This window comes from Protopterus annectens, chromosome 1.part0 (assembly GCF_019279795.1).
Source record: "Protopterus annectens isolate FY-2018-M chromosome 1.part0, PAN1.0, whole genome shotgun sequence".
Classification (NCBI taxonomy): Eukaryota; Metazoa; Chordata; order Ceratodontiformes; family Protopteridae; genus Protopterus; species Protopterus annectens.
The window spans coordinates 638,284,854-638,307,000 of record NC_056725.1 but is presented as its reverse complement, the minus strand read 5'-3'; the positions used below and the strand labels follow the sequence as shown (position 1 = coordinate 638,307,000).

The 22,147-nt window shown below is 41.2% G+C and overlaps 1 protein-coding gene across 1 annotated transcript in view; it reads right to left on the bottom strand.

The window, feature by feature from the left end:
* LOC122793057 overlaps positions 1 to 22,147 on the bottom strand; it is a 1,451,532-nt gene that overhangs the window by 1,013,545 nt on the left and 415,840 nt on the right. The window contains exon 4 of the mRNA XM_044060785.1: positions 6,112 to 6,389. Within this exon, the coding sequence (XP_043916720.1) occupies positions 6,112 to 6,389 (278 nt within the window). The remainder of the gene's footprint in view (positions 1 to 6,111; positions 6,390 to 22,147) is intronic.

Genomic DNA, 22,147 nt, shown 5'->3' with positions numbered 1-22,147 from the left:
GTGACCATGTGGGATGTCCCCATTGGCAAATGTCTAGTACAGCTGTGTCAGATGCCAGATATGTGAATCGTGGTAGCTTCCAGGGCAGCTAGCACACACATTCATTATTATGCCCTGGGCATCACACACGACCTGGCAGTTGATGGAGGGGAAGCCCTTGAGTTAATGTAGGCCCTACTCCACTCACCGGCTGGTGCTTTGATGCGTATATGCGTGCAGTCTATTGCACCCACTACCTCAGGGTATTCCGCTATTTGCTGGAAGAGACGCATATTGCTGGCCAATACCTCACGGGAATTGGGGAAGTATACATGCTCACCGACATGTGCTGACATGGCGTCCAGGAACTGGTGCAGTACCCTGGATGCTGATGCCTGTGATATCCCCATCATATCACCAGTTGGTCTCTGGAAGGTACCTGTTGCTAGTATTCTTAGGCCAACACATACCTTGGTTTCCACTGGGATGGGTTCCCCTCTGTTGGTTCTGTGTGTGAGGCGTGGCCTGCACAGCTCAACAATTTGCTGCAGGAGGTCTCTGTCCACTCTATAGTGCTCCATTATCTCCAGCTCATGTAACCCCTGGTAGGTGACCCTGGGCCTGTACACTCTTCTCCGTCTCCTCACTGTGGGTTGTCTGGCAGCATTTGCATAGTCACCACTCTAAGCAAGTTGCATATGTCTCCTTATAACAGCTATGGCAGCCCCTAGCATTTTTGGTCTGAGTGAAGCTTTTTCAGTTTTCACTTCTAGTAGCTTACTCCTCTGTTGCAGTGTCTCTTGAGAGAAACATTCTGCACTGTTGTTTGCAGTGTTTTAAGTGCTGGGCTGGGCTACTGTTCTGCCTGTGTAATTGCCTGCTTCTGATTGTTTTCACCTGCTAGCTCTGCCAGTAATTTTTGCTAGCTTCCTACTATTTCCCATGCTTCCTTTTTCCCTTCGGTTTCCTCAGGGGGGAGCAATGTGCACACCAGCATAAACACGTTCACAGTGGCTAACACGCGCGCACACATGCTTAGACGGACTAGAATCTGCTTATTCGGGTTAAAACGTGCGCACACCAGCGGAAACAAGCTTACAGGTGTTTAAACAGGCTCCTACATGCTTACTCTGCCTTAAACGCGTGCACTCACGCTTACACGCACGCACTCTATCTTATTCGTGTCTACCAGCGCGCACACGCGCGCATGCAGGCCCAGCAAGAAACTTTGGTGTTATCCATTGTGTACACCTTCCATTTCTTGGCTTTCCCATGCCTACTTGTTGACACTCCTCTTTCCATGATGTGTGACTGACAGCTTTCACATGCCACTGCGCTCCAATGAGCTGCATTCCTTTCATACATTCCCCCCTGTGATGTCACCTATCTCCTACTCTGTTACTCCCCCTTATCCTACTCCTACACTGCACGGATTGTGCTCATTTTCTATGTAACAGTGCGATTCACTATCCTACCACTCATTTACATAGGATTGCCTACTAATGCTTAGTTACATGTCTTACACTCCGCTTCCCCCCTTAGCAACCCCTACTCGGTGGCTATGTTGTTTTACCCTGCTATTCCCTTCCATTGTATACTCATGCTTTGCATAAACCCACATTTGTGGGTTTAATATTTTTATTTTTTGTTTTTTTATAGCGCAGCCGGTTTGAGCGACGCTGCGCTATGTTTAAACATCGGCGATCACCGGAAAAAAAAATTATTTTTATTTCATGTTTGCATCAGGGTACATTGCCAGTGGGCACATATTTGGCCACTGGCATGCTGCCTGCAACATTTGCAACCTTTATTTGGAGCTGACATGGCTCCATTGTGTTATTTGCAGAACGGTACTCAGTTATCAACTGAGTACATTTCTGCAGATAACACGGCTCTTACACGGGCAGGTTTCTGCTTCCTGGATCGTGAATTTGCCTCATTTGCATCCCTTTCGGCTGCAAGTGAGGTAATTAGCATATCCACGCCCTGCCCGTGCAAGAGCCGTTTTAGGTGCTCTCTTACACACACAATCTGGCTGTTCCTGGATCGCGATGGCTGCATGGAGTCTTACACTACTCTTAGACTCCGTGCAAGCCATCAAGAATCCTGCCCAATGTCTATTAGGCAACCTATAAACACAGCCCTGTGTGACAGATATAGGACAGAGTTTGCAAATTTATCGGGAATCCTATATGATCTAGGAGGGAGGATACCTTAAAGGACTCCTGACAACTGGGAAGAGACCCTGCACAAATAAACAAGCCATTTAAATAAAGAAAAATGTGGTACTCCAGAATCTGCAGTAAGCCACACACACTGTAAATACTATTGGTGCAATGGACAGCCCAGGGGGTGTACAATGTAATACAACTGAAAGGATAGAGCTTTTCCACCAACTGCCAATTGTAACCCTCCTGAATAACTTTTAACACCTAGTTGTCGGAAACAACCTGATACCAAAATGGAGCATTTAGATTCAGTTTTCTTGACACTGGAAGAAATGCTCGGGCAAGATGAGGAAAGAGGGTTACCTAGATCCCAGTACAGTCATTCTGAGGAAAGCACTTGACCCTTTTTTGGAAAGGGCCTTTCTTTTTGGGGGTTTCATTAGAACTCTCCTGCCATCTTTTCTAAGGTGTTTTGTCAAGAGTCTGCATGTTGGAGGGAGTTCTCATTTGTTTATTTTGTTTCTTAAAAGGAGATGAGGATTTAGAGGGAAGTAACTTGGGGACATGAAAAAAATCCTAGAAATCCCTTGCATTAACTTACCTCTCTCATCCCACTGTTTGAGTACCTGTGTAGCAGAAAGCCTAAATAAAGCCTCCCTATCTAGAGGGGAGGATTTTTTACTTTAAATCATCTGAAAACTTTTGGTTTCATGGCCAAACAAATCTATTCAAGACTGCTGCAGAAGCAGAAGCCCCAGATGCTGTGTCAGCACAATCATTCATACTGTTTAAGGCATGTCTGGAAACCTCAGACAAGTTAGCCGCAATCTGATTCAAATTACATCTTTCTTCAGGGAACTGTAAAGCAGAAAATTCTCTCAAAACACTGGTATATTTAAGAACAAATTTCCACATACAGCCCTGGTAATTTAGAATTTTAAAGACTGAAATAGAGGAAGAAAAAAACGATTTCCTCCAGTTTGTCCAGAGGTTTACCCTCTTTATCCTCAGGAACTGAGATGGGGTGGTAAGGCACCTATTTGCGTTAGCAGCAGTGGGAGAGATAGTAGCTGGGTCTGCTTTAAGATGAGGAAAAAGGGCATTTGTTACTTGACAGACCTTATACAATTCATCTGCATTTTTAAATGCAGACAGTTGGGAGCCAGTAGCATTGCAGGCTGCATTAAAAGCCTCCTCCAAGGCTGGCAAAACAGAAGGAATGGGTGTTGTATAATGGGCTTCTTGTTCTAGTAAATCAAAATTTCTGCCCAACACAGGGGGAACATCTACCTGTTCCCAAGCAAATACACCCTTTAGTCTGGAGGCAGTCTCAAAAAGGGAGAAAGTCTCCAAATGACCATATTGAGACTCACTGTCCAAAGAATAAGAGTCAGAGGCTATGGATCCCTCAACTGACATTAATCTATCTCTGCCTGAATTACAAACGTCAGAGCAAGCATCATCATCCTCTGAAGTACAGGAATAAGGAAAAGCATGAAGTGCTTGACACCCAGGATTAAAAGCCAGCAACAAACCCATAGCTAATGTAATAATGTCATTTCTAGTCACATCCTTGTTGTCATCATGATTAATTTCCTCTTTTTTTTTCCAGGGTCATCTGTGGATGTGGAGCAAGAAGGAGAAAGCATATCATTCTGAGCAAGAGGTCTCTTTCCTGGTCACCCCAAAAAGACCCTTCGGGGTACCTCCTGAACCTAAGTTGGGCGGTTTTCCCATGCGCACATCAGACACTGGAACAGCCAAAGAAGACACGTCTAAACCCAGATCCATAATGACTGGCAAGGTTACAACAGAGGGATGTGAGGAAATCAGCATGTGATCTGAGGAACCTGCAATGGCCACCGCAGAGTCTCCTACCATCCAAACAGTCACTGAATGCACATGCAGTATGGACAAGGGCTTGTGCTTTAACTATTTTTTTCTTTTTGGATACACTGAAGGAAGAAACAGCAGGATGAGTGTAAGAGTCAGTGCTGTAGCACACACACACACACACACACACACACACACACACACACACACACACACACACACACACACACACTTCCCTACACAGTCCCTCAAAATTCAAAAGTAAAAGCACAAGCATTACAAAACAATCCTGTCAGAATTCGAAGTACCTTTCACTGAAAGTACACTAAAAGAAAACATGGAGTGAAGAAAAGATGTCAAGAAGTGTACTTACTCAAGTAGCAAACACAGAATATATTTCTAGCACTTTACACTGCTTGCTCTGACGTTTTTAATTCAGGCAGAGATAGGGTAATGTCAGTTGAGGGATCCATAGCCTCTGACTCTTATTCTTTGGACAGTGAGTCTCAATATGGTCATTTGGAGACTTTCTCCCTTTTTGAGACTGCCTCCAGACTAAAGGGTGTATTTGCTTGGGAACAGGTAGATGTTACCCCTGTGTTGGGCAGAAATTTTGATTTACTAGAACAAGAAGCCCAAGTAGTAAAATAATGAAGTCAAGTAGTCACAAAGTGTAGAAAAACACTAAAATGCTCAGAGTTTAGGTACATAAAAAACACTTTGCTAGCTTTTAATCCTTACACTGCAGCTAAATATTTCAAAAGCAGTAAATTTCTTTCTCACAAAACCATCCCCAGTATTCATTAACAAGTTCTGTTGTAAAAGTAACAGTTTCTTATAAGAAATGTCTCATGAAAAAAAAAAAACTACAAGCATTCTTCAGGAAAATAACTCTTCTTCTTCATTCGGCTTTTCCCAGTTAGGGGTCACCACAGCGGATCATCTGTCTGCTCATGATTGGCAGTGGAGTTTTACAGTGCTGAGTTGCCAGCCCGACACCCAACCTTCCACAGAAGGGGCACACACTAACACCTAGGGCCAATTTAGAGTGTCCAATCCACCTACTGCATGTCTTTGGGATGTGGGAGGAAACCCACGCGACCACAGGGAGAACATGCAGACTCCGCACAGAAAGCACTCCAGCTGAGAATCGAACCGGAGAACCTTTTGCTGTGAGGCGGCAACACTAACCGCTGCACCACCACAGCCACCCATTCTTCAGAAAATAACAAATACATTAAAAATATTGTACTTTCTCTGTGGAATGGTCCCCTACGGACAACTGTCTGCCAGAAATAAAGCCTGAACACAGTTGCTATTTCCTATGAAGCATCTCACCTGTTATGCCTTGAGGCAGCTAGAACGTTCTGAAGATTTTTAGTCACTCTACATAGCTCCCTCCAAAAAGGGATCCGTTTATGAGCTGCCATACTTAACACAACTTTGTCTCCATCAAATTTTCTTGGTTTAAGTGGCAAGAAAACATTTTCACTAACAATTCATAAGCAGTAGCAGATAGTAATGGTGTAAATCTCACACTAATAAAACAGCATGACTGCATTAAATAATGGGTGCTTGCTTTTTACTAGGTAGCCATTAAAATTTCCAAAGATGTTTTGTCAGTTCCCAGTTCATTAGCCAATGTATAAGTTTACACTGCACTTAAGTACACAACTAAAGATACTTAGTTTACTGCAATATTTGTCAATGATGGATCTGAAACACATTGCACTGATCCTCTCTCTCTCTCTCTCTCTCTCTCTCTTTCTCTTTTCTTCTCTCTTCCTGACATCCTGCACCTGAGTTAACAAAACACGTGTAATGACTATGATCCATAAGTAAGCAAATAATGCATACATGCAATTTATCCATATTTTGAAATTTAATTTTCCATTAAAATATACATTTGTTGCACAATTTAAAGTGAAATCCCAGATACAAAATGACAATAGTCTGTTACAACTATGCATGAATAAATGTTGGATAACAGGTAACAGCCTTAAACTTGATCTGTAAGGGAAATGAAAGATTGTAATGTCATCATCAGAAGAAAATGCTAGGTATTACATTAAATCAACTGATATTATCCACCACTGCCATCACCCAGCACAACAATGAGAAAAGGACATACCTTTAGTTTATTTTCAGCATCTCCATTATCCCTGAAGCACCCTTTTCTGAAAGCTGCTACTGCACTGTCCATGTTTTGTTTATGGATTTCTTCCAGTTCCTGTTCGGTTTCTGTTACAAAATTGCTCTGAGCTTTCATCTGTTGTTTATAATTCTTGAACGCTTTCTCTATCATCTCTGCATTCACCGTAGCAGACAGGGTTTGAACAACATCTTTGTACAGTGGAATGTTTCCAGAATTTATGTAGTTAACATAGAGATGAATAAATCCAGCTAAGACTTAAAAAAAATAGAAAGATCAAGAGTGAGAGAGAGAATTAAAGGTATTAAATACAACTTTACTAAAAATTACTACATTGTAAGTTAGTTGCTGGAATGAATGCAGTTTTATGGAACAAAGCTGTTTATATAAATGAACATAATACTGGCTTCAAAATGCACAATCATTCTTTTGTCTGTTTCTACTATGCAGTCAGTGTTTCAACTACCCAATATCTCTGTAAAACAAAAAGACTACATTGTTATGAAAAACTATATGCATCTTTTCACTACCGGTTCTTAGCCAACCAAGGATCATTATACTACCTGCATTAAATATGAGCTGTGCAAGGGATAAAAGATTCAGACTGTCATCACACAGTAAAACTATTATCAAGTTTTCATATTTACTAAACCAAGACAGATAACTTACAGCAAAAAAACATAAACCGGTAAATAAAAACTTGTAAACATACACTAGCAAAGAACTAAGGACAGAATGCCTCAAAACTCAGGCAGGCAACTTTGTACAGAGAAAGTATACAACCAAAAAAAGTACAGCACAGCAACTGAAGAGTGTAACTGTTAATAACAGTTAATCGCTTTCTTCCACTTCATAGGGACTTCCTCACAACAATCTCTACATACCCACCCAGCCTTTAAACAGCAAATCATTTAAACGATTACCCAATTAATTAATTATACAAACAAAATTAATTGGCATTGTTTAAAACATAATTAATGCATTAAAAATGTATTTGACCAAATACATAATATATATATATATATATATATATATATATATATATATATATATATATATATATATATATACACACACACTAAAAAATACATACATATGTACATATTCTATCCTAAAAGATTTTTCAATTTTAAAACACAAGTAATAGCAGTGGCTTCATTAATGCCTGGATACTCAGTTGCGTTCAAATGCAACTGCCATTTTAACTCACAAATATCTAAGTGTATGTCCAGACTTCTTCCTTGAGAATCCTTAATAATTTGCTGAATTACCAAAAACTTAAATTCATGACCAGTATGCTCCCTAATATGCCTACATAAGGCATTGGTCATCCTACCATGTCTAATATCCAGTAAATGTTCAGTAATTCTATTCTTAAAATACCTACTAGTTTTTCCTACATAAAATATAGGACATTGCTGATACTTGGGCACATATACCACATTGAGACTGCAACAATTATAATGCCCATTAAAATATATATAAGTATCATTTAACCTATAACAATCACCTGTTTCCAAAATGTATGGAAAAATGTGCACATCCTATAGTTATAATTTCCTCTAATTCTATAATTATGACCACTACTTCTATAAGCAGCTGTCTCCAAAATATTATTGAATGATCTATCCTTTCTGTAGACTATCTTTGGTAATTTGCCTACCCTCTGTCCTACATTTTGGTCATATTTCAAAATTTCATTGATGGAGAAATTAAAGGTATTTGAAAAGATATGCTGGCTTTTAAGAAGCTCCAGATGGAGATAGCATATCTGGAAAGAAATACTGAGTTGGGGCAAATACCTCGTGGGTTAAGGATATGGAAATATCCCAACAGAGTGGAAGGTAACCCTGACCTACTTAATGAATTGCACTGCTTATTTGATCGGATGGGCATTGAACTATTGAAGTTAATGGTAAAATAAAATATTCAAGCTATGGACAAATTATCAAAAGAACTGGATGAGAAACACAAATTCAGGTTGATTTGTCCTTTGAGCGGTATAAAATTAATTATACCAACATTTTTACAACTGTAGACAGTGTTTGTGCCACTATATTCGCAAGAAAAATGAATAAAATTAAGAGGGACAGGAACGAGTATGCCAAAAAGAAGGCGTACCCGTTTTCAGCAAGTTCCCATGTCAACGGTCATGAAAGAACCAATATCGAGGCAGCTGAGGAAGAGAAAGTGACGTCAGGAACGAGATTACATCAACAGCAACGTACACATCCTCAGCAGTTCAACCAGGTCGACGATGGAGTGACACTGTCCAAAAGCCTGAGGAATAAAGAACAGCAGCCCCATTTTTGCGGGAAAACTTACAGAGACTATGTAGTTCAAGGGGCCAGACCGAAGAATGGAAGGAGCAGGAGTCGACGGCGGAACAACTGATGGACATAGCCTTGGCACTTATGAACAACGTAAGTGTTAACAATGACTACACAAGTATTAATGTTGGACTGGTACAGGGAACAAATGACTGTGTCTCTAATGATGTGATTAATGTTACAAATGTTTTTGAAGGCAAGTTTAGTAATAATGAAAATGTGGTTTCAGTAAGTGACTTTAATGTAGAACATAATGGCAATGTGGATATAAATGATGTTTCTGGTAATGTCTGTCTGGATTTTGATGCAGCAATTAATTCCTTTGAAAATTTTGATGAAACGATAACTGTTTTTGAACCCTGTATATTATTGAATAAAGCTCAAGATTTTAAAGTGTACAACTATTCGGGTAGAGTAGTTGGTGTAAAGCATGTCAGTCTTTTAGCAAACGGTTTCACCTTTGTTCCTAGTAGGAGGGAGAAAATAACTGACATTTTAATAGATCTAAAATGTTTTACTCGTAAACTTAATTTAAAAGCATGGTTTAATAGTAGTGACCATACTTTGGATACACAGGGATGCAGGCTTAAAAAGCCAAGTGTATTTAACCCTCCTGTGAACAATTTAATAAGAATATATGAGAAAGTGTGTGAAAAGGAGATTAGGCAGGTTTACAAACAAAATAATAACAAAAGACATGTTAGTAACCTTACAAAAGAAGAGGAGGAATTGTTATTTGATTTAGCTAAGGACTCTAATATTTGAACAATGAAGCCTGATAAGGGTAATGGAGTGGTCATTATGGACAAGGGAGATTACCTAAATGGAATGAATGTTATATTAATGGATGGAACATATGTGGAAGTATTATTGAATGAAATACATATATCTTATAAGAAAATAGATTTATGCTTGGAAGATATGTTGTATCAAGGGCAAATAAATGAAGATGAACATAGGTATATGGTAAATCAACATCCTATGGTATCTAATATATTTGGGATACCCAAGATCCATAAAGGACTCAATAACCCTAAGTTCAGACCAAATAATTCTGCCAAACTGAAATCTAAGCCAATGCACAGAAGGTTAATTACAGATTACAGGAAAGCAAAATTAGAAGTTATGTACTCACCATAACATTCCATCTGAGTAGGTACTTCGCTTGACTGCAACCTGTGGGTCTCGGATCTGACCTCGGATCCGACCGGCAGCTTTCCAAGCCTCAAGATCCGAGCTCCTAGCTCTTCCCCTCTACCCACAATCCCCTGTCACCACCACACTACCTCAGATCAGTTTTGCTGTATTACCTGAAAAAACCTGTAATAAACAGGTTCAGATATTCTCAAGAATCATAAAGATCCTAGAAACCCGATACAGGTTAGGGGGATGGCAGGGGGGGGGGTGGTTGCAGACAAATGAAGTACCTACTCAGATGGAACGTTATGGTGAGTACATAACTTCTAAATCTGAAGTAGTTACTTCATTTGTTCTGCAACCTGTGGGACAGAGTCCCCAGCTACCTAAACAAAGAAACCTGGGTGGTCTATGGGAGGATATTCCGAAGCACAGCGGAGCCAAAGGACACCCTGCTTCTAGATATCATGTCCAGCTTATAATGAGAAATAAACGTATGAGCAGAAGACCAAGTGGCTGCTGAACATATGTCGTCCAACGGCATCCTGAACCAGAAGGCTGCAGAAGTTGCGATGGACCTTGTGGAATGTGCACGGATTTTGAATGGAGTTGTTTTGCCTGATGCCTTATAAGCCTGAGAAATACAGAACAAAGGTTAAGTCCCAAGGGGGAGTTACGGATTTCACTGGTGGCTTGAGAAGGAAAACGCCACGCAAGAATGTCTTACACAATTTTGTAGATGCTAGAGATCCTAATCCGTTTCCCACATGAAAATGGGATATTGCTGCCAACTGTACTTTTACCGTTGATGCACTGGCCCCTTGTTCAAAAATCATGGACAAAAAATCCAAGACTGTAGGAATCGGAACAGTAAAGGGGTTGAGACCTTGGCTGTTAGCCCAGATAGAAAATCATTTCCACTTGCTATTATAGATTTTCCTGGTGGACGGTTTATGAGCCGCTACCAGAATAGTTTTCACTGGTGATGAGATACCGGGAGTCCTTGCCATTAGTCGAACTGGATCAACCAAGCCGCGAGCTTGAGGTTTACCAGGTTCGGTGTTGGGCACCCTGTTGGGTGCGATATCAGATCTGGAATGGGATCCAGGATTAAAGGGGATGAGAGACTGTGAGACCGCAGGTAAGGAAACCAGATTTGACGAGGCCAGAATGGGGCTATGAGGATAATTTTGCTCCCCAACCGTGCGGCTTTCTGAATGAACTTCGCCATGAGCAGAAGCGGGGAGTAAGCATAGAGTAGACCGGGAGGCCAAGCATGAATCAGAGTGTCTCTGGGGCTCTCCCCTTCTGGGGGAAGAATTGCGAAGAACTCGCTGCATTTTGTGTTTTGGGGGTAGCAAAAAGATCGCAGCGACGCCAACCCCACTTGTGGAAAATTTCCTTCGCAACTTTCGGATTGAGAGACCACTCGTAAGGACTGAGAATTACTCGACTCAATTTGTCCGCCAGAATGTTGGATCATCCCGGAATGTGCAGTGCTATCAGAAAGCGGTTGGTGGATATCACCCATTCCCAAATCTCATGGCTTCTCGACAAAGAGGGTAGGATCTGGTTCCCCCTTGTCTGTTTATATACCAGACCACTGACATATTGTCTGTCTGTATTGCAATCGTTCCTAGTGGTAGAAGGTCTTGGAGAGCCTGCAACGCTAGAAGCACCGCCCTCATCTCCAGAACATTTATGCGCAAGGCGGTCTCCGACAAGGTCCACGTACCTTGGACGTTTCTGCCCAAACAATGCCCCCCCCCTCCCTAGGCAAGAAGCATCCGTGGTTAACGTGACCTGGGGGGGGGGGGATCACAAAGGGTCTCCCTTGTCTGAGTTCTGGGGAGTGAAGCCACCAAAGGAGGGATTTCCTGTAAACTCTGCTCAGGGGGATAGGAGTGTTCAATGGGTGGATTAACAGTGACCATTGAACTTGGAGTGTCTACTGTAATATATGCATCCTTAGGCGAGCATGGAGAGAGAGGCCGATAGCCACTGCCATCGAGCCTAGTGCTCTCAGGACTAACTCCACCGGCGGAGCTTTGGTGCGAAGAAGAGCCAAAACCTGGAGTGAGAGGCTGGACAGCCTGTCCGAGGTCAAGAAGGCCCGAGAAGATCGGGAATCTAGCCTGGCTCCTATGAAATCTAATGCTTGCACAGGATGAAGAAAGGATTTTGGTATATTGACTGAGATGCCCAAGCTGTCGGCAAGAGACAGCACATAGTCTCTCGCGGTACAAAGTTGATGCCTGTTGGTTGCTGTGAGGAGCCAGTCGTCTAGGTACGGAAAGACCCTTATGCCCTGAAGCCTCACGTGGGCCGCAACCACTGCCATGACTTTGGTGAACACCCTGGGGGCTGAGGTGAGTCCGAACGGAAGGACCCTGAACTGGTAATGACTGGCCCCTAGCTGGAAGCGGAGGAACCTCCTGGACCGTCTGTCCATTAGAATGTGGTAGTATGCGTCCTTGAGGTCTATGGAGCACATCCAGTCGTTCTCCTGCATTAAGGGGAGAATAGATTGCAGAGTGACCATCCGGAATTTTTCTTTGGGGACAAACATGTTCAGGGCGGACAAGTCTAGAATGGGCCTGAGGTCCCCCGTCTTTTTTGGCACTAAAAAGAACCTTAAGTAGTAGCCCGATTCGGATTGGTCTGAGGGGATCCGCTGGATGGCTCTTTTTTCTAACAAATTTGAAATGTCTACGGTCGCCGCCTCTCTTTGATTGGGTGGGACACTGGAGAGGTGACCACCTGAGGGAGGACGAAATAGGAAGGGAATTTTGTAGCCTCTGGATATGATTCAGAGCACCCATCGATCGTTCGTGATGGACTCCCACATTGACAGGTGCTTCGTTAAACTCCCCCCGACTGCCTCCAGAGCTGGACAGTTGGGTAAGCCCTCAGGGCTGCTGCGCGGGTCTCTCAGAGAAAGGCTCCCTAGACCTGAAGTTACGCAGACCCCCTCTGCCTCTGGGCCGGCGTCCACTCTGCCCTCCTCTGCCTCTGGAGGGTGCGGAGTCCGAAGCTGGATAGGATTGCTGAGACTTGCGGAACCACAGCTTCTTTTGCCCCCTCTGATTCCTTGAGAAGGAACGTTGGGGGCTCGAGAAGCGGACTCCGACAGCAGACAGCGTCTTCCCGTCCTTCTCGCTTTGGACTAGTGCATCGCGTACGGTCTTGCCAAAAAGCGAAGAGCCGTCAAACGGTGCGTACGCGAAGGACGCCTTGAAAGGTTCCGCGAAATTACAAAGATGGAACCAGGCGTGACGTCTCAAGACAACACCTGCCTCGCTAGCCCTTGCGGCTCCCTCCGTAGCATAAGACAGTAGCCGCATGGACGTATTTGAAATGGACTTGAGAGTGGCCATACGTGTCAGGAACGCGGTTTTGTCCTCGACCGACATGGACTCAGGTGGAGCTGCAGTGTATTCCTTGATCAAATCCCGTTGCAGCCTGATGACATGTGCCATATAATTCAGCACCCTCACGGAGAAGGTTGCTGAAGCAAAGGTCCGCTTCCCTATACGGTCCAGCGCCCGGGACTCCTTGTCTGGTGGGTGGTCCGTGGAGCTCTCCTGGGAGAGTTATCTCTTAGTGGCAGCAGCCACCAACATGGCATCAACTGGAGACCCTTTGGCCCAAGCCTGCCTGTCTGAAGGGGGGGGGGGGCTAAGGATTTTATCCGGTCGGCTTGGGATAGGCTCCACGGTGTCGGGATCCTGCCAAGCCCTGGTAGTCAGGAGATCTACCAGGGGATCTGCCGGTGGGGACACCCAGGAGGTAGATGGGCCCGCTTCAAACGCCTCCAGAAATACGGACTCATCCGAGGAAGGTTTTTGGGCAGACCCCCCCCCCCCCAATACGCAACATTTCCATGATGTCTCCAAAGGAGACATCCTCAGGGGGTGACCTTGGGGAACCTTCCCTTTCCTCTAAGTCCGTATCTGTGGTGACGGACTCGGGGGAGTCCATGTGCCTCCTTTTACACGTCCGTTTACGAGGCACCTCCTCTGTGGGACTGTCAGAAGAGGGCTCATCAACAGCCTCTTGTTCCTCCGAGGGAACCAACTGGATGGTCTGAGCAGGCTGTCCCGATGGAAGGATGATGGAAGTTAGGCCCGTATGCAATAGGGGAGTGGAGGGATCCAAAGCCCGAGTCGGGGACCTAGAAGACCTCGACAGTGCCTTCTCCACTACCTCGAACGCCAAGGGAGAACTACTCTCTTCCGGCCCCGAGAGCAGTCTCCTCGGCTCCGAGACAGGGATCAGGGTTGGAGCCGAAGCCATCGGATCTGAAAGGGAGGTGCTCTCCGACATAGGCGGTGCCGAAGATGCACCCGCTCCCACGGATCCGACGCCCGGCCCATGGCCCCGAGAGCTCGGATCCGAGATACTCGAGGGTATGGTTGGCGTCGAGAAGGCTTGGGCCACCGGCGCCGACAAAACCCCAGCTCCGAAAGGGCCTGGATCCGAAGACTCCAAAACCCGGATCCGGGTTGAAGAAGGAGAAATCGGGGCAAATATTGAAGCTGCACTCCCGTGGAGGGCAGGAGCACCCCCATCTGCATTTGGGTCTGCAAAAACCGACCCATCATCCTATCCATATTGGTGTCGGAGAGAGACCTAGTAGATCTAGAGGAGGTCGTAGAGGCGGGCCTGGAGGGCCGCCTCGATGACCTCGAGGGTGATAGGAGCTCCTCCTCCGGCTCCGGTGAGAATGAAGGAGATCGGAGCCGAGAAGGAGAAGGTCCAGATACCCTCAGAGGCGATTTAACAATTTTTGAAGGCGGAGCCGAGAGATGAGGCTCGGCTCGCCTCTTGTGTCTGTGCTTCTCCCTGTGCTTTTCCCTAGAAGAAGAAGACTGAACTTCCCTCGTACTCAAGGCAGTAGTGGGAGGTTGAATCCCAGCCTGAGTCGAGGGAATCAGGGGTGCCGAAGCTACCTGGGCAGCCTGCACCTTGGAGGGAGAGGAGGAAGAGGTCTCCTCCGGGGGAAGCAATCCCGCCAGAATAAGCCTGTTCCTCCTGTCCCTCACAGCCCGGGGGTTGAAGGCTGCGCAAACCTGGCAGTCTGAAGACAAATGGACAACCCCCAGGCATATAACGCACTGAGTGTGGCCATCAGCTGGGGAAAGCTTATGGCCACACCCAGTGCACTTTGAAAAAATAGCTTTATGGCCTTCGGCCATTTTGCTGACACACACACTCACACGCCCAAACACCTAGTGGAAGGTTTAACTGAATAAAAACGCAATCCCGAAAACAAAAAAGGGCAGAGAAACACTCTAAATATTCTTCTTTTTAACTTATTAAAGTTTTAAGAAAATCTCTTGAAAAAATATATTCACTTCCCTGTCTAAGCTCAGGAGCTCTTCTCAAGACGCTTGTTATTCAAGCTGCGGCAAAAACGATCTGAGGTAGTGTGGTGGTGACAGGGGATTGTGGGTAGAGGGGAGGAGCTAGGAGCTCAGATCTTGAAGCTTGGAAAGCTGCCGGTCGGATCCGAGGTCGGATCCGAGACCCACAGGTTGCAGAACAAATGAAGTAACTACTTCAGATCAGTTACTATATAAAACTAACTGGAGTGAGGTATTCAGTGGAAAAACTGCAGATGAAATGTGGAAAACTTTTGACAGAGAAATTGTTTGATTTCAAAAAGTAAAAAAAAATGTTTACATCAGGATCTAGGCACGCAACATCAGGGGGTATATTTCCATAAGAACAAGACACCTGATTAAGGTGAGAGACAAAGAATATAAGAAATGGAAGAGAGGTCAAACTACAACTTTGAAAATTGAAATAAACAAGCTGGACAAACAGATTAAGCATAGTGTTAGACAAGATAAAGAAAAATTTGAAGAAAATTTATATAACAATATCAAGCATAATAGGAAACCTTTTTATAGATACATAAGATGTGGAAGGAGTAAAGATAACTGTGGGCAGATTCTAAAATTTATTCTCAGACACAACAGATTATAGATATATTTACAAAATCTTATGCAAAACAGTTTGGCTCCAGATAAGGGGTGGTAAGTTGTCCTAGTGACATCCAGGTAACCCCAGATACTGGAATCAAATTAGATTATATTAAAAAAGAACTGTGCAAACTGGATCCAAACAAAGCGCAGGGAGGAGATGGAATAAGTAACAATGACCTGAGAACACTTCAGCAAGAACTTACACTACCATTATATCTACTATTCACTAGGTCTTATAAATATGGGGAGATTCCTCAAGATTGGAGACATGCACTTATTAAACCTGTCTTTAAGGGAAAAGGGAGTAGGACAAACCGAGAATCATATACACCCTTAAGTCTACTTTCATGTTGTGGAAAAATAATGGAGACGGTAATACTGGATAAGTTATTGTAAGAACTGGACAGGTAGGGACTTGAAACCCTATATATCATAGTGCATATGTTGAAAATAGATCTATTATCCCCTGTAACATGATGTTCTATAACAATATAATAACAGCTATGAATGAAAAATTGTGCTGTGATGTGATTTATATAGATTTAACTTCAGCATTTGACAGGGTCATACATAAAACACTGATCAATAAATTAGTTCAACTAGGTATTGATGTACTGTTGAAAAGATGGATAGCTGCATGGCTTACAAATAGGACATGGCAAGTATCACACACCAACTTGACAGGTGAAATCCTTGGTTACAGTCAAGGTGTCCCACAGGGCTCTGTCCTACGCCCTTACTTGTTTAGATTTTATCTTTCGGACCTTATTTTTTCATCTGAGGTATTCTACAGTCTATATGCTGACGACCTGAAATTGGGTAAACTGATTACAAGTGTTACAGATAAGGCATGTCTGCAAAATAATTTAACTAAACTGACCGTTCGATTCTCAGCTAAAAGCGTCTTCTTTGTGGAGAGATGCGTGAATGGGCATACCTTCGTTGAAGGTTGTGCGTCAGGGCTGGTAACTCGGTACATAAAAATCTACTGCCAATCATTAGCAGACCGGAGTTCCGCTGTGGCGACTCCTAACCGGGAAAAGCCGAAAGATACAACAACAACCGTTTGGGCACAGGAGAATAATATGTTGATAAATACATAAAAATATAAGCATATGAGATTTGGGAGACATAAACTGAAAGGTGAATATTTAGTACAGCACACAGTGATTGAAACTGTAGACTCATTTAAGGACCTGGGTATATGGGCAGATTCAGCTATGAGTTTTTCTAATCATATCAACCAATTGGCTAATGATAGTTATAGAACTATAGGCTGTATAAAAAGATTTATAAAGTCTAGGAAATCAAGCATAATGAAGTCATTGTTTGTTAGTTACATTAGACCCAAACTTGAGTATAGAATAACAATATGGAAACACTATAGGAAAAACAAGCATGTATAAACTGGAAAGAGTACAGAGGAAATATACCAAGGGCATCCATGGATGTGAAAATCAAAGTTATTATGAAAGACTAAAATATCTTAACTTTTACAGTGTCTCTTACAGATATTTAAGAGGAGATCTTATTCAGGTATATATGGCATTTAGGGACAACTACCTCTGGGAATGTTTGGGGTTATCAAAAAGTACTAGAGAATCATCAGATAACCTATGTAGAATACTCTATAGGAATGAGAAGTGTATTAATTGTTTCTCTGATAGAGTAGCTGATGCTTGGAACAGACTACCAAATGACATTAAAGCAAGTACTAATTTAGATATTTTTAAGAACAGCTTGGACATTTATTACAGGAACAAGTGTTTTGGTATATTGGCAAGCTAGAAGGGCATTAATGCCCGTGCTTGAAACATGTGTATGTATGTATGTATGTAATAGTGGACAGAAAGCATTCAAAAACTTGTTTCATTAATACATTTTTGGATTTCTATCTACAAAAAGGTTTAATGGTCTTTCCATATATAACTTGAGACTCATGGAAATTTTTTGGAAAGGTTGGACAAGTTAACATTAGATGAGAATATTATTATGGTTACTATTGATGTTTGTGACATATTTTCTGTTATACCCTACCATGCAGGTTGTGAATAGTTTGAGACCCAGTTAAACAAGACAGGTATATAAGACCAAGATGAAATAAATAAGTATGTTACCCTAATGGAGGTTGTATTAAAAAACAACTATATTTATTTCAAAGGACAATATTATAAACAGCTAACAGGAGTTGCAATGGGGGCAGCATGTGCCCCCATTTTTGCTAACTATGTCATGTCCTATTGGGAACAGCAGTATATACTGGAAGGGGTGTATTCAAGTAAGATCCAATATTATACCAGGTTTTTGGATGACCTGTTTGTTGTTTGGAAGGGTTCTGAACCCGAGCTCAAACAATTTGAGTTCATAAACACCACAGTGAATTTTTTAAAATTCACCTACACATATAGTGGAACACACATTACTTATTTAGATGTGGATTTGACATTTTATATATGAGAAAAAAGTTGAAATCGGCTATTTATAGGAAGCTCATTTTTTCAAATTCCTATTTGGAACATAACAGCTGGCACCTGTCCCATCAGAAAAAAATCAACAGTAAAAAGGCAAATGGTTCGGGCTGCCAGGATGGCCACTTCTGACAATGAATTTGTTAATGAATTGCACTTTATCAAACAGCTTTTTAGCAAGAGAGGGTACCCACATGAATTGCTAAACCAAATAAGTGAAGAAGTAAAACAGAAGCGCATGATACGCATATATAAACCAATTTTGGCAGGACAGCGTGGTAGAGGTGTAATGCCACACAGTATAAGGGAAGGTGGTTCAAATAATGATTTTTGCTTGAGCTTTATCAGAACATGTAACTTGAACACCTGTAATATAGTTGATATTATTCAAAATACCTGGGAAATTTTGAAATATGACCAAAATGTAGGACAGAGGGTAGGCAAATTACCAAAGATAGTCTACAGACAGAATAGATCGTTCAAGAATATTTTGGAGACAGCTGCTGATAGAAGTAGTCGTCATAATTATAAAATTAGAGGGATTTATAAGTGTAGGATGTGCACATTTTTCCATACATTTTGGAAACAGGTGATTTTTATAGCTTAAATGGTACACCTATATATACATACATATATATATATATATATATATATATATATACATATATATATATATATATATATATATATATATATATATATATATATATATATATATATATATATATATATATATATATATATATATATATATTAATGGGCATTATAATTGTTGCAGTCTCAATGTGGTATATGTGGCCAGGTGTCAGCAATGTCCTATATTTTATGTAGGAAAAACTAGTAGGTATTTTAAGAATAGAATTGCTGAACATTTACTGGATATTAGACATGGTAGGATGACCAATGACTTATTTAGGCATATTAGGGAGCATACTGGTTATGAATTTAAGTTTTTGGTAATTCAGCAACTTATTAAGGATTCTCAAGGAAGAAGTCTGGGCATACACTTAGATATTTCTGAGTTAAAATGGCAGTTGGGTTTGAACACAACTGAGTATCCAGGCATTAATGAAGCCATTGCTATTACTTGTGCTTTAAAACTGAAAAATCGTTTAGGATAGAATATGTACATATACATGTATTTTTTAGTGTGTATATATATATATATATTATGTATTTGGTCAAATACATTTTTAATGTATTAATTATGTTTTAAACAATGTCAATTAATTTTGTTTGTATAATTAATTAATTGGGTAATTGTTTAAATGATCTGCTATTTAAAGGCTGGGTGGGGATGTATAGATTGTTCAGAGGAAGTCTCTATGAAGTGGGAAGAAAGCGCTTAACTGTTATTAATGGTTGTACTCTTCAGTTGCTGTGCTGTACTTTTTTTGGTTCAACAGTTTTGTGTTTGAGAAGTTTGTTTTATAAAGAAAGAAGTATGTTTGCATACACTTTGAACAAACTGTTATTTAAAGAAAAATATTCTACAGACTCACATCATCAAAGTCTAAAAGAAAACAGCAGCAGTGCTTATAAGCTATGACCCAGTGGTCTGTGGCTGGCCAATATATGAAGAGAAACGCCAAACAAACTAAACAGAGGAGAGATTCCACTAAACTGTGAAAAAAATACGCATAATTCTCTACAGATGCATGGAGCTATGGTGTCATAATCATTCTGTAATAATATAACTGGCATCATGAAATAGAGGAAGGAAGCCTTTACAATCCAAAAGACCCAAGTTTGACAGTTGGCAAAGGACATGAACACTCCAATGAGGTAGTGCTGTTAGTGAATGATGAGATAATTCCTACTCATCTCTTTCATGTGGGGGGGGGGTGTGCATCTTGCTTTCAAGTGAAGAGTTGAAGAAAACTATCAAAACTGGAAGGATATGGCTGAAGACTTCGAGGAGTTAGCATCACTGCAGAGGCAGGGTGTTCCTCTCATGTACCCGCATGCATGTCTACCCAAACAAGCATTATTACACATAGGACATTACCTATCAGCTCAACAGCTATTCCACGTGCTCTATGATGGCTCCCTGCTCATATGTTCCTCTCCCTATTCTAAATCTATAAAGGCCAAAAATGGCCACTTCTGTCTGGAAATTTGAGACCCCACCAATGAAGAAAAATACCTGGGGTTTACCTCAAAATGCAGTGGGCTGGGGGGAGAATGGAACAACAGTTCACACCAAGGGGATTTAAAGTCAGCAGTGGCTGGCACTTCTAAACCAAACCAGAAATAAATAATACATAACTTTTCACAAACTGTTTTGAGTATGAAATATCACATTTATTTTTTTTTTACGATGAGTTCTTGTATCTGTGGAAGACAGGTAGACAGATGTCTACTTGGGGCCCTGTTTCTGCACTTCTGTAAACACTCATGTGAGAGAAAGCTTTTCACTGACTGTTTTGAGGCTGAAATACCACATCCAATTTTTTTCAGTGTGTTCTTGTGTGTGAGGAAGACAGGCAGACACTAATCTATTGTGGGGGGGAGGTCTGTCTGTTTTTGTGCCTCAGTACAAAAAAAAAGAAACATGTCTTAAAGAATAGTACAAGCCAGACAAAAAAGAGCTAAACTAAGAAACTGCAAAAAAAAAATTTTTAAAAAAGAACTGGAATAATTCTGTCAAACATTGTGTTACTGGACTAAAGAACAAAAATATTTTGTAAGTATCGTAAATATAAATGTAAATAATCAGTGTAAGGACTGTTGAATACATCATCAGGATCCCATTTAATCAAAAACTAATTTGCAAAAATGGGGGCTGATGCTGCCCCCACAACAACACCAGAAAGTTGCAAAATTCACTCTCAAAAGTGAAAAAATTATTTGTTAAATCAACGTCCGCAAAACACAAAACAAGTCAACAAAACAATGAAGTAAAACACAGACATTAATTATATATACCTCAAACACGTCATTGTCATATCTTATGTTATGACAGTGAAGAGGTCATAAATGTCCACTTTGACCAATAGTACATCATGTCTATATTCAAGCCATTGTAGAGCATTAAGGAAGTGCTACAACAAATCTCTTCTTCAAAATTCCTTTCAATCTTTTATCATCAATATTAATGTAATAATCAATATCAAAGGATAAACTGTATACAGTGAGGCACTTGTCCAGTGACAGTTCACTTCAGCTTATGAAAAGTAAGGACAGTGATGTGGTTCTTAAGTAATCTACTGACTATTCCTCCAAAATGCTGAATTTGTTATATGACAATATTTTTTACACTATTGTTCGAAAAATGATGTGTATCTTGCATTCAAGAACATTGACATTAATTTACAGGACTTAATGGATAGTTCTATTTTTAGATCTTTGCAGTCTTTTTTAAATGTTGAACATCCATGAATTCCTTGTATATTCAGCATTCTAATGATTCATAAATGTCCTTATGACCCAACACTGAGACCCATTACCTCAACAGTTTGTGGTAAGTCTGAATCATTTTCTCTTGTTGCTTAAAAATTTGAAAGGAATTTTTGAACAACTTTCCTTATAGATTAAGATATCCATGGCACTTCCTTGACATTCTATGATGTGCTGAATATACACACAACTAGCTACTGATCACATCAGAAATTAAGAACCTCTTGAGGGTGGAGCCAAGATGGTCAACTGACAGCAGCAGTTTTTTACAGCTCCATGAAACTAGTATAAAAAACAGGAAATAGCTTATTTTATTTTAGCAAAAATACTTAGAATTGGTAGATGAAAGTATAAACTATATTATTAGTAACTTTGGTGAACTTAGGAGAGGTCAAATTATAAAGGAAAATATATCATTTGTGGAGATGAGCACTTCGAAGATTTCTCATTCTGACATGGCTTTAAAAAAAGAAATGCAGCTTGTGACATCTGCTCCACAAGAACTCTCACTAAAAATTAATTTTCAAGAGCATTTACAAAACCTCAAGGAAAATTGTCAGAAACAAACTGATTCTCTCAAGGAACTTAAACAACAGCATCAATCCAGAATAACATACTTAGAAGCATCCCTGAATGATCTTGATGGAAGACTGAAGGAAGAAGAAAGCCAGAAAGATTTCCTCATCAAAGA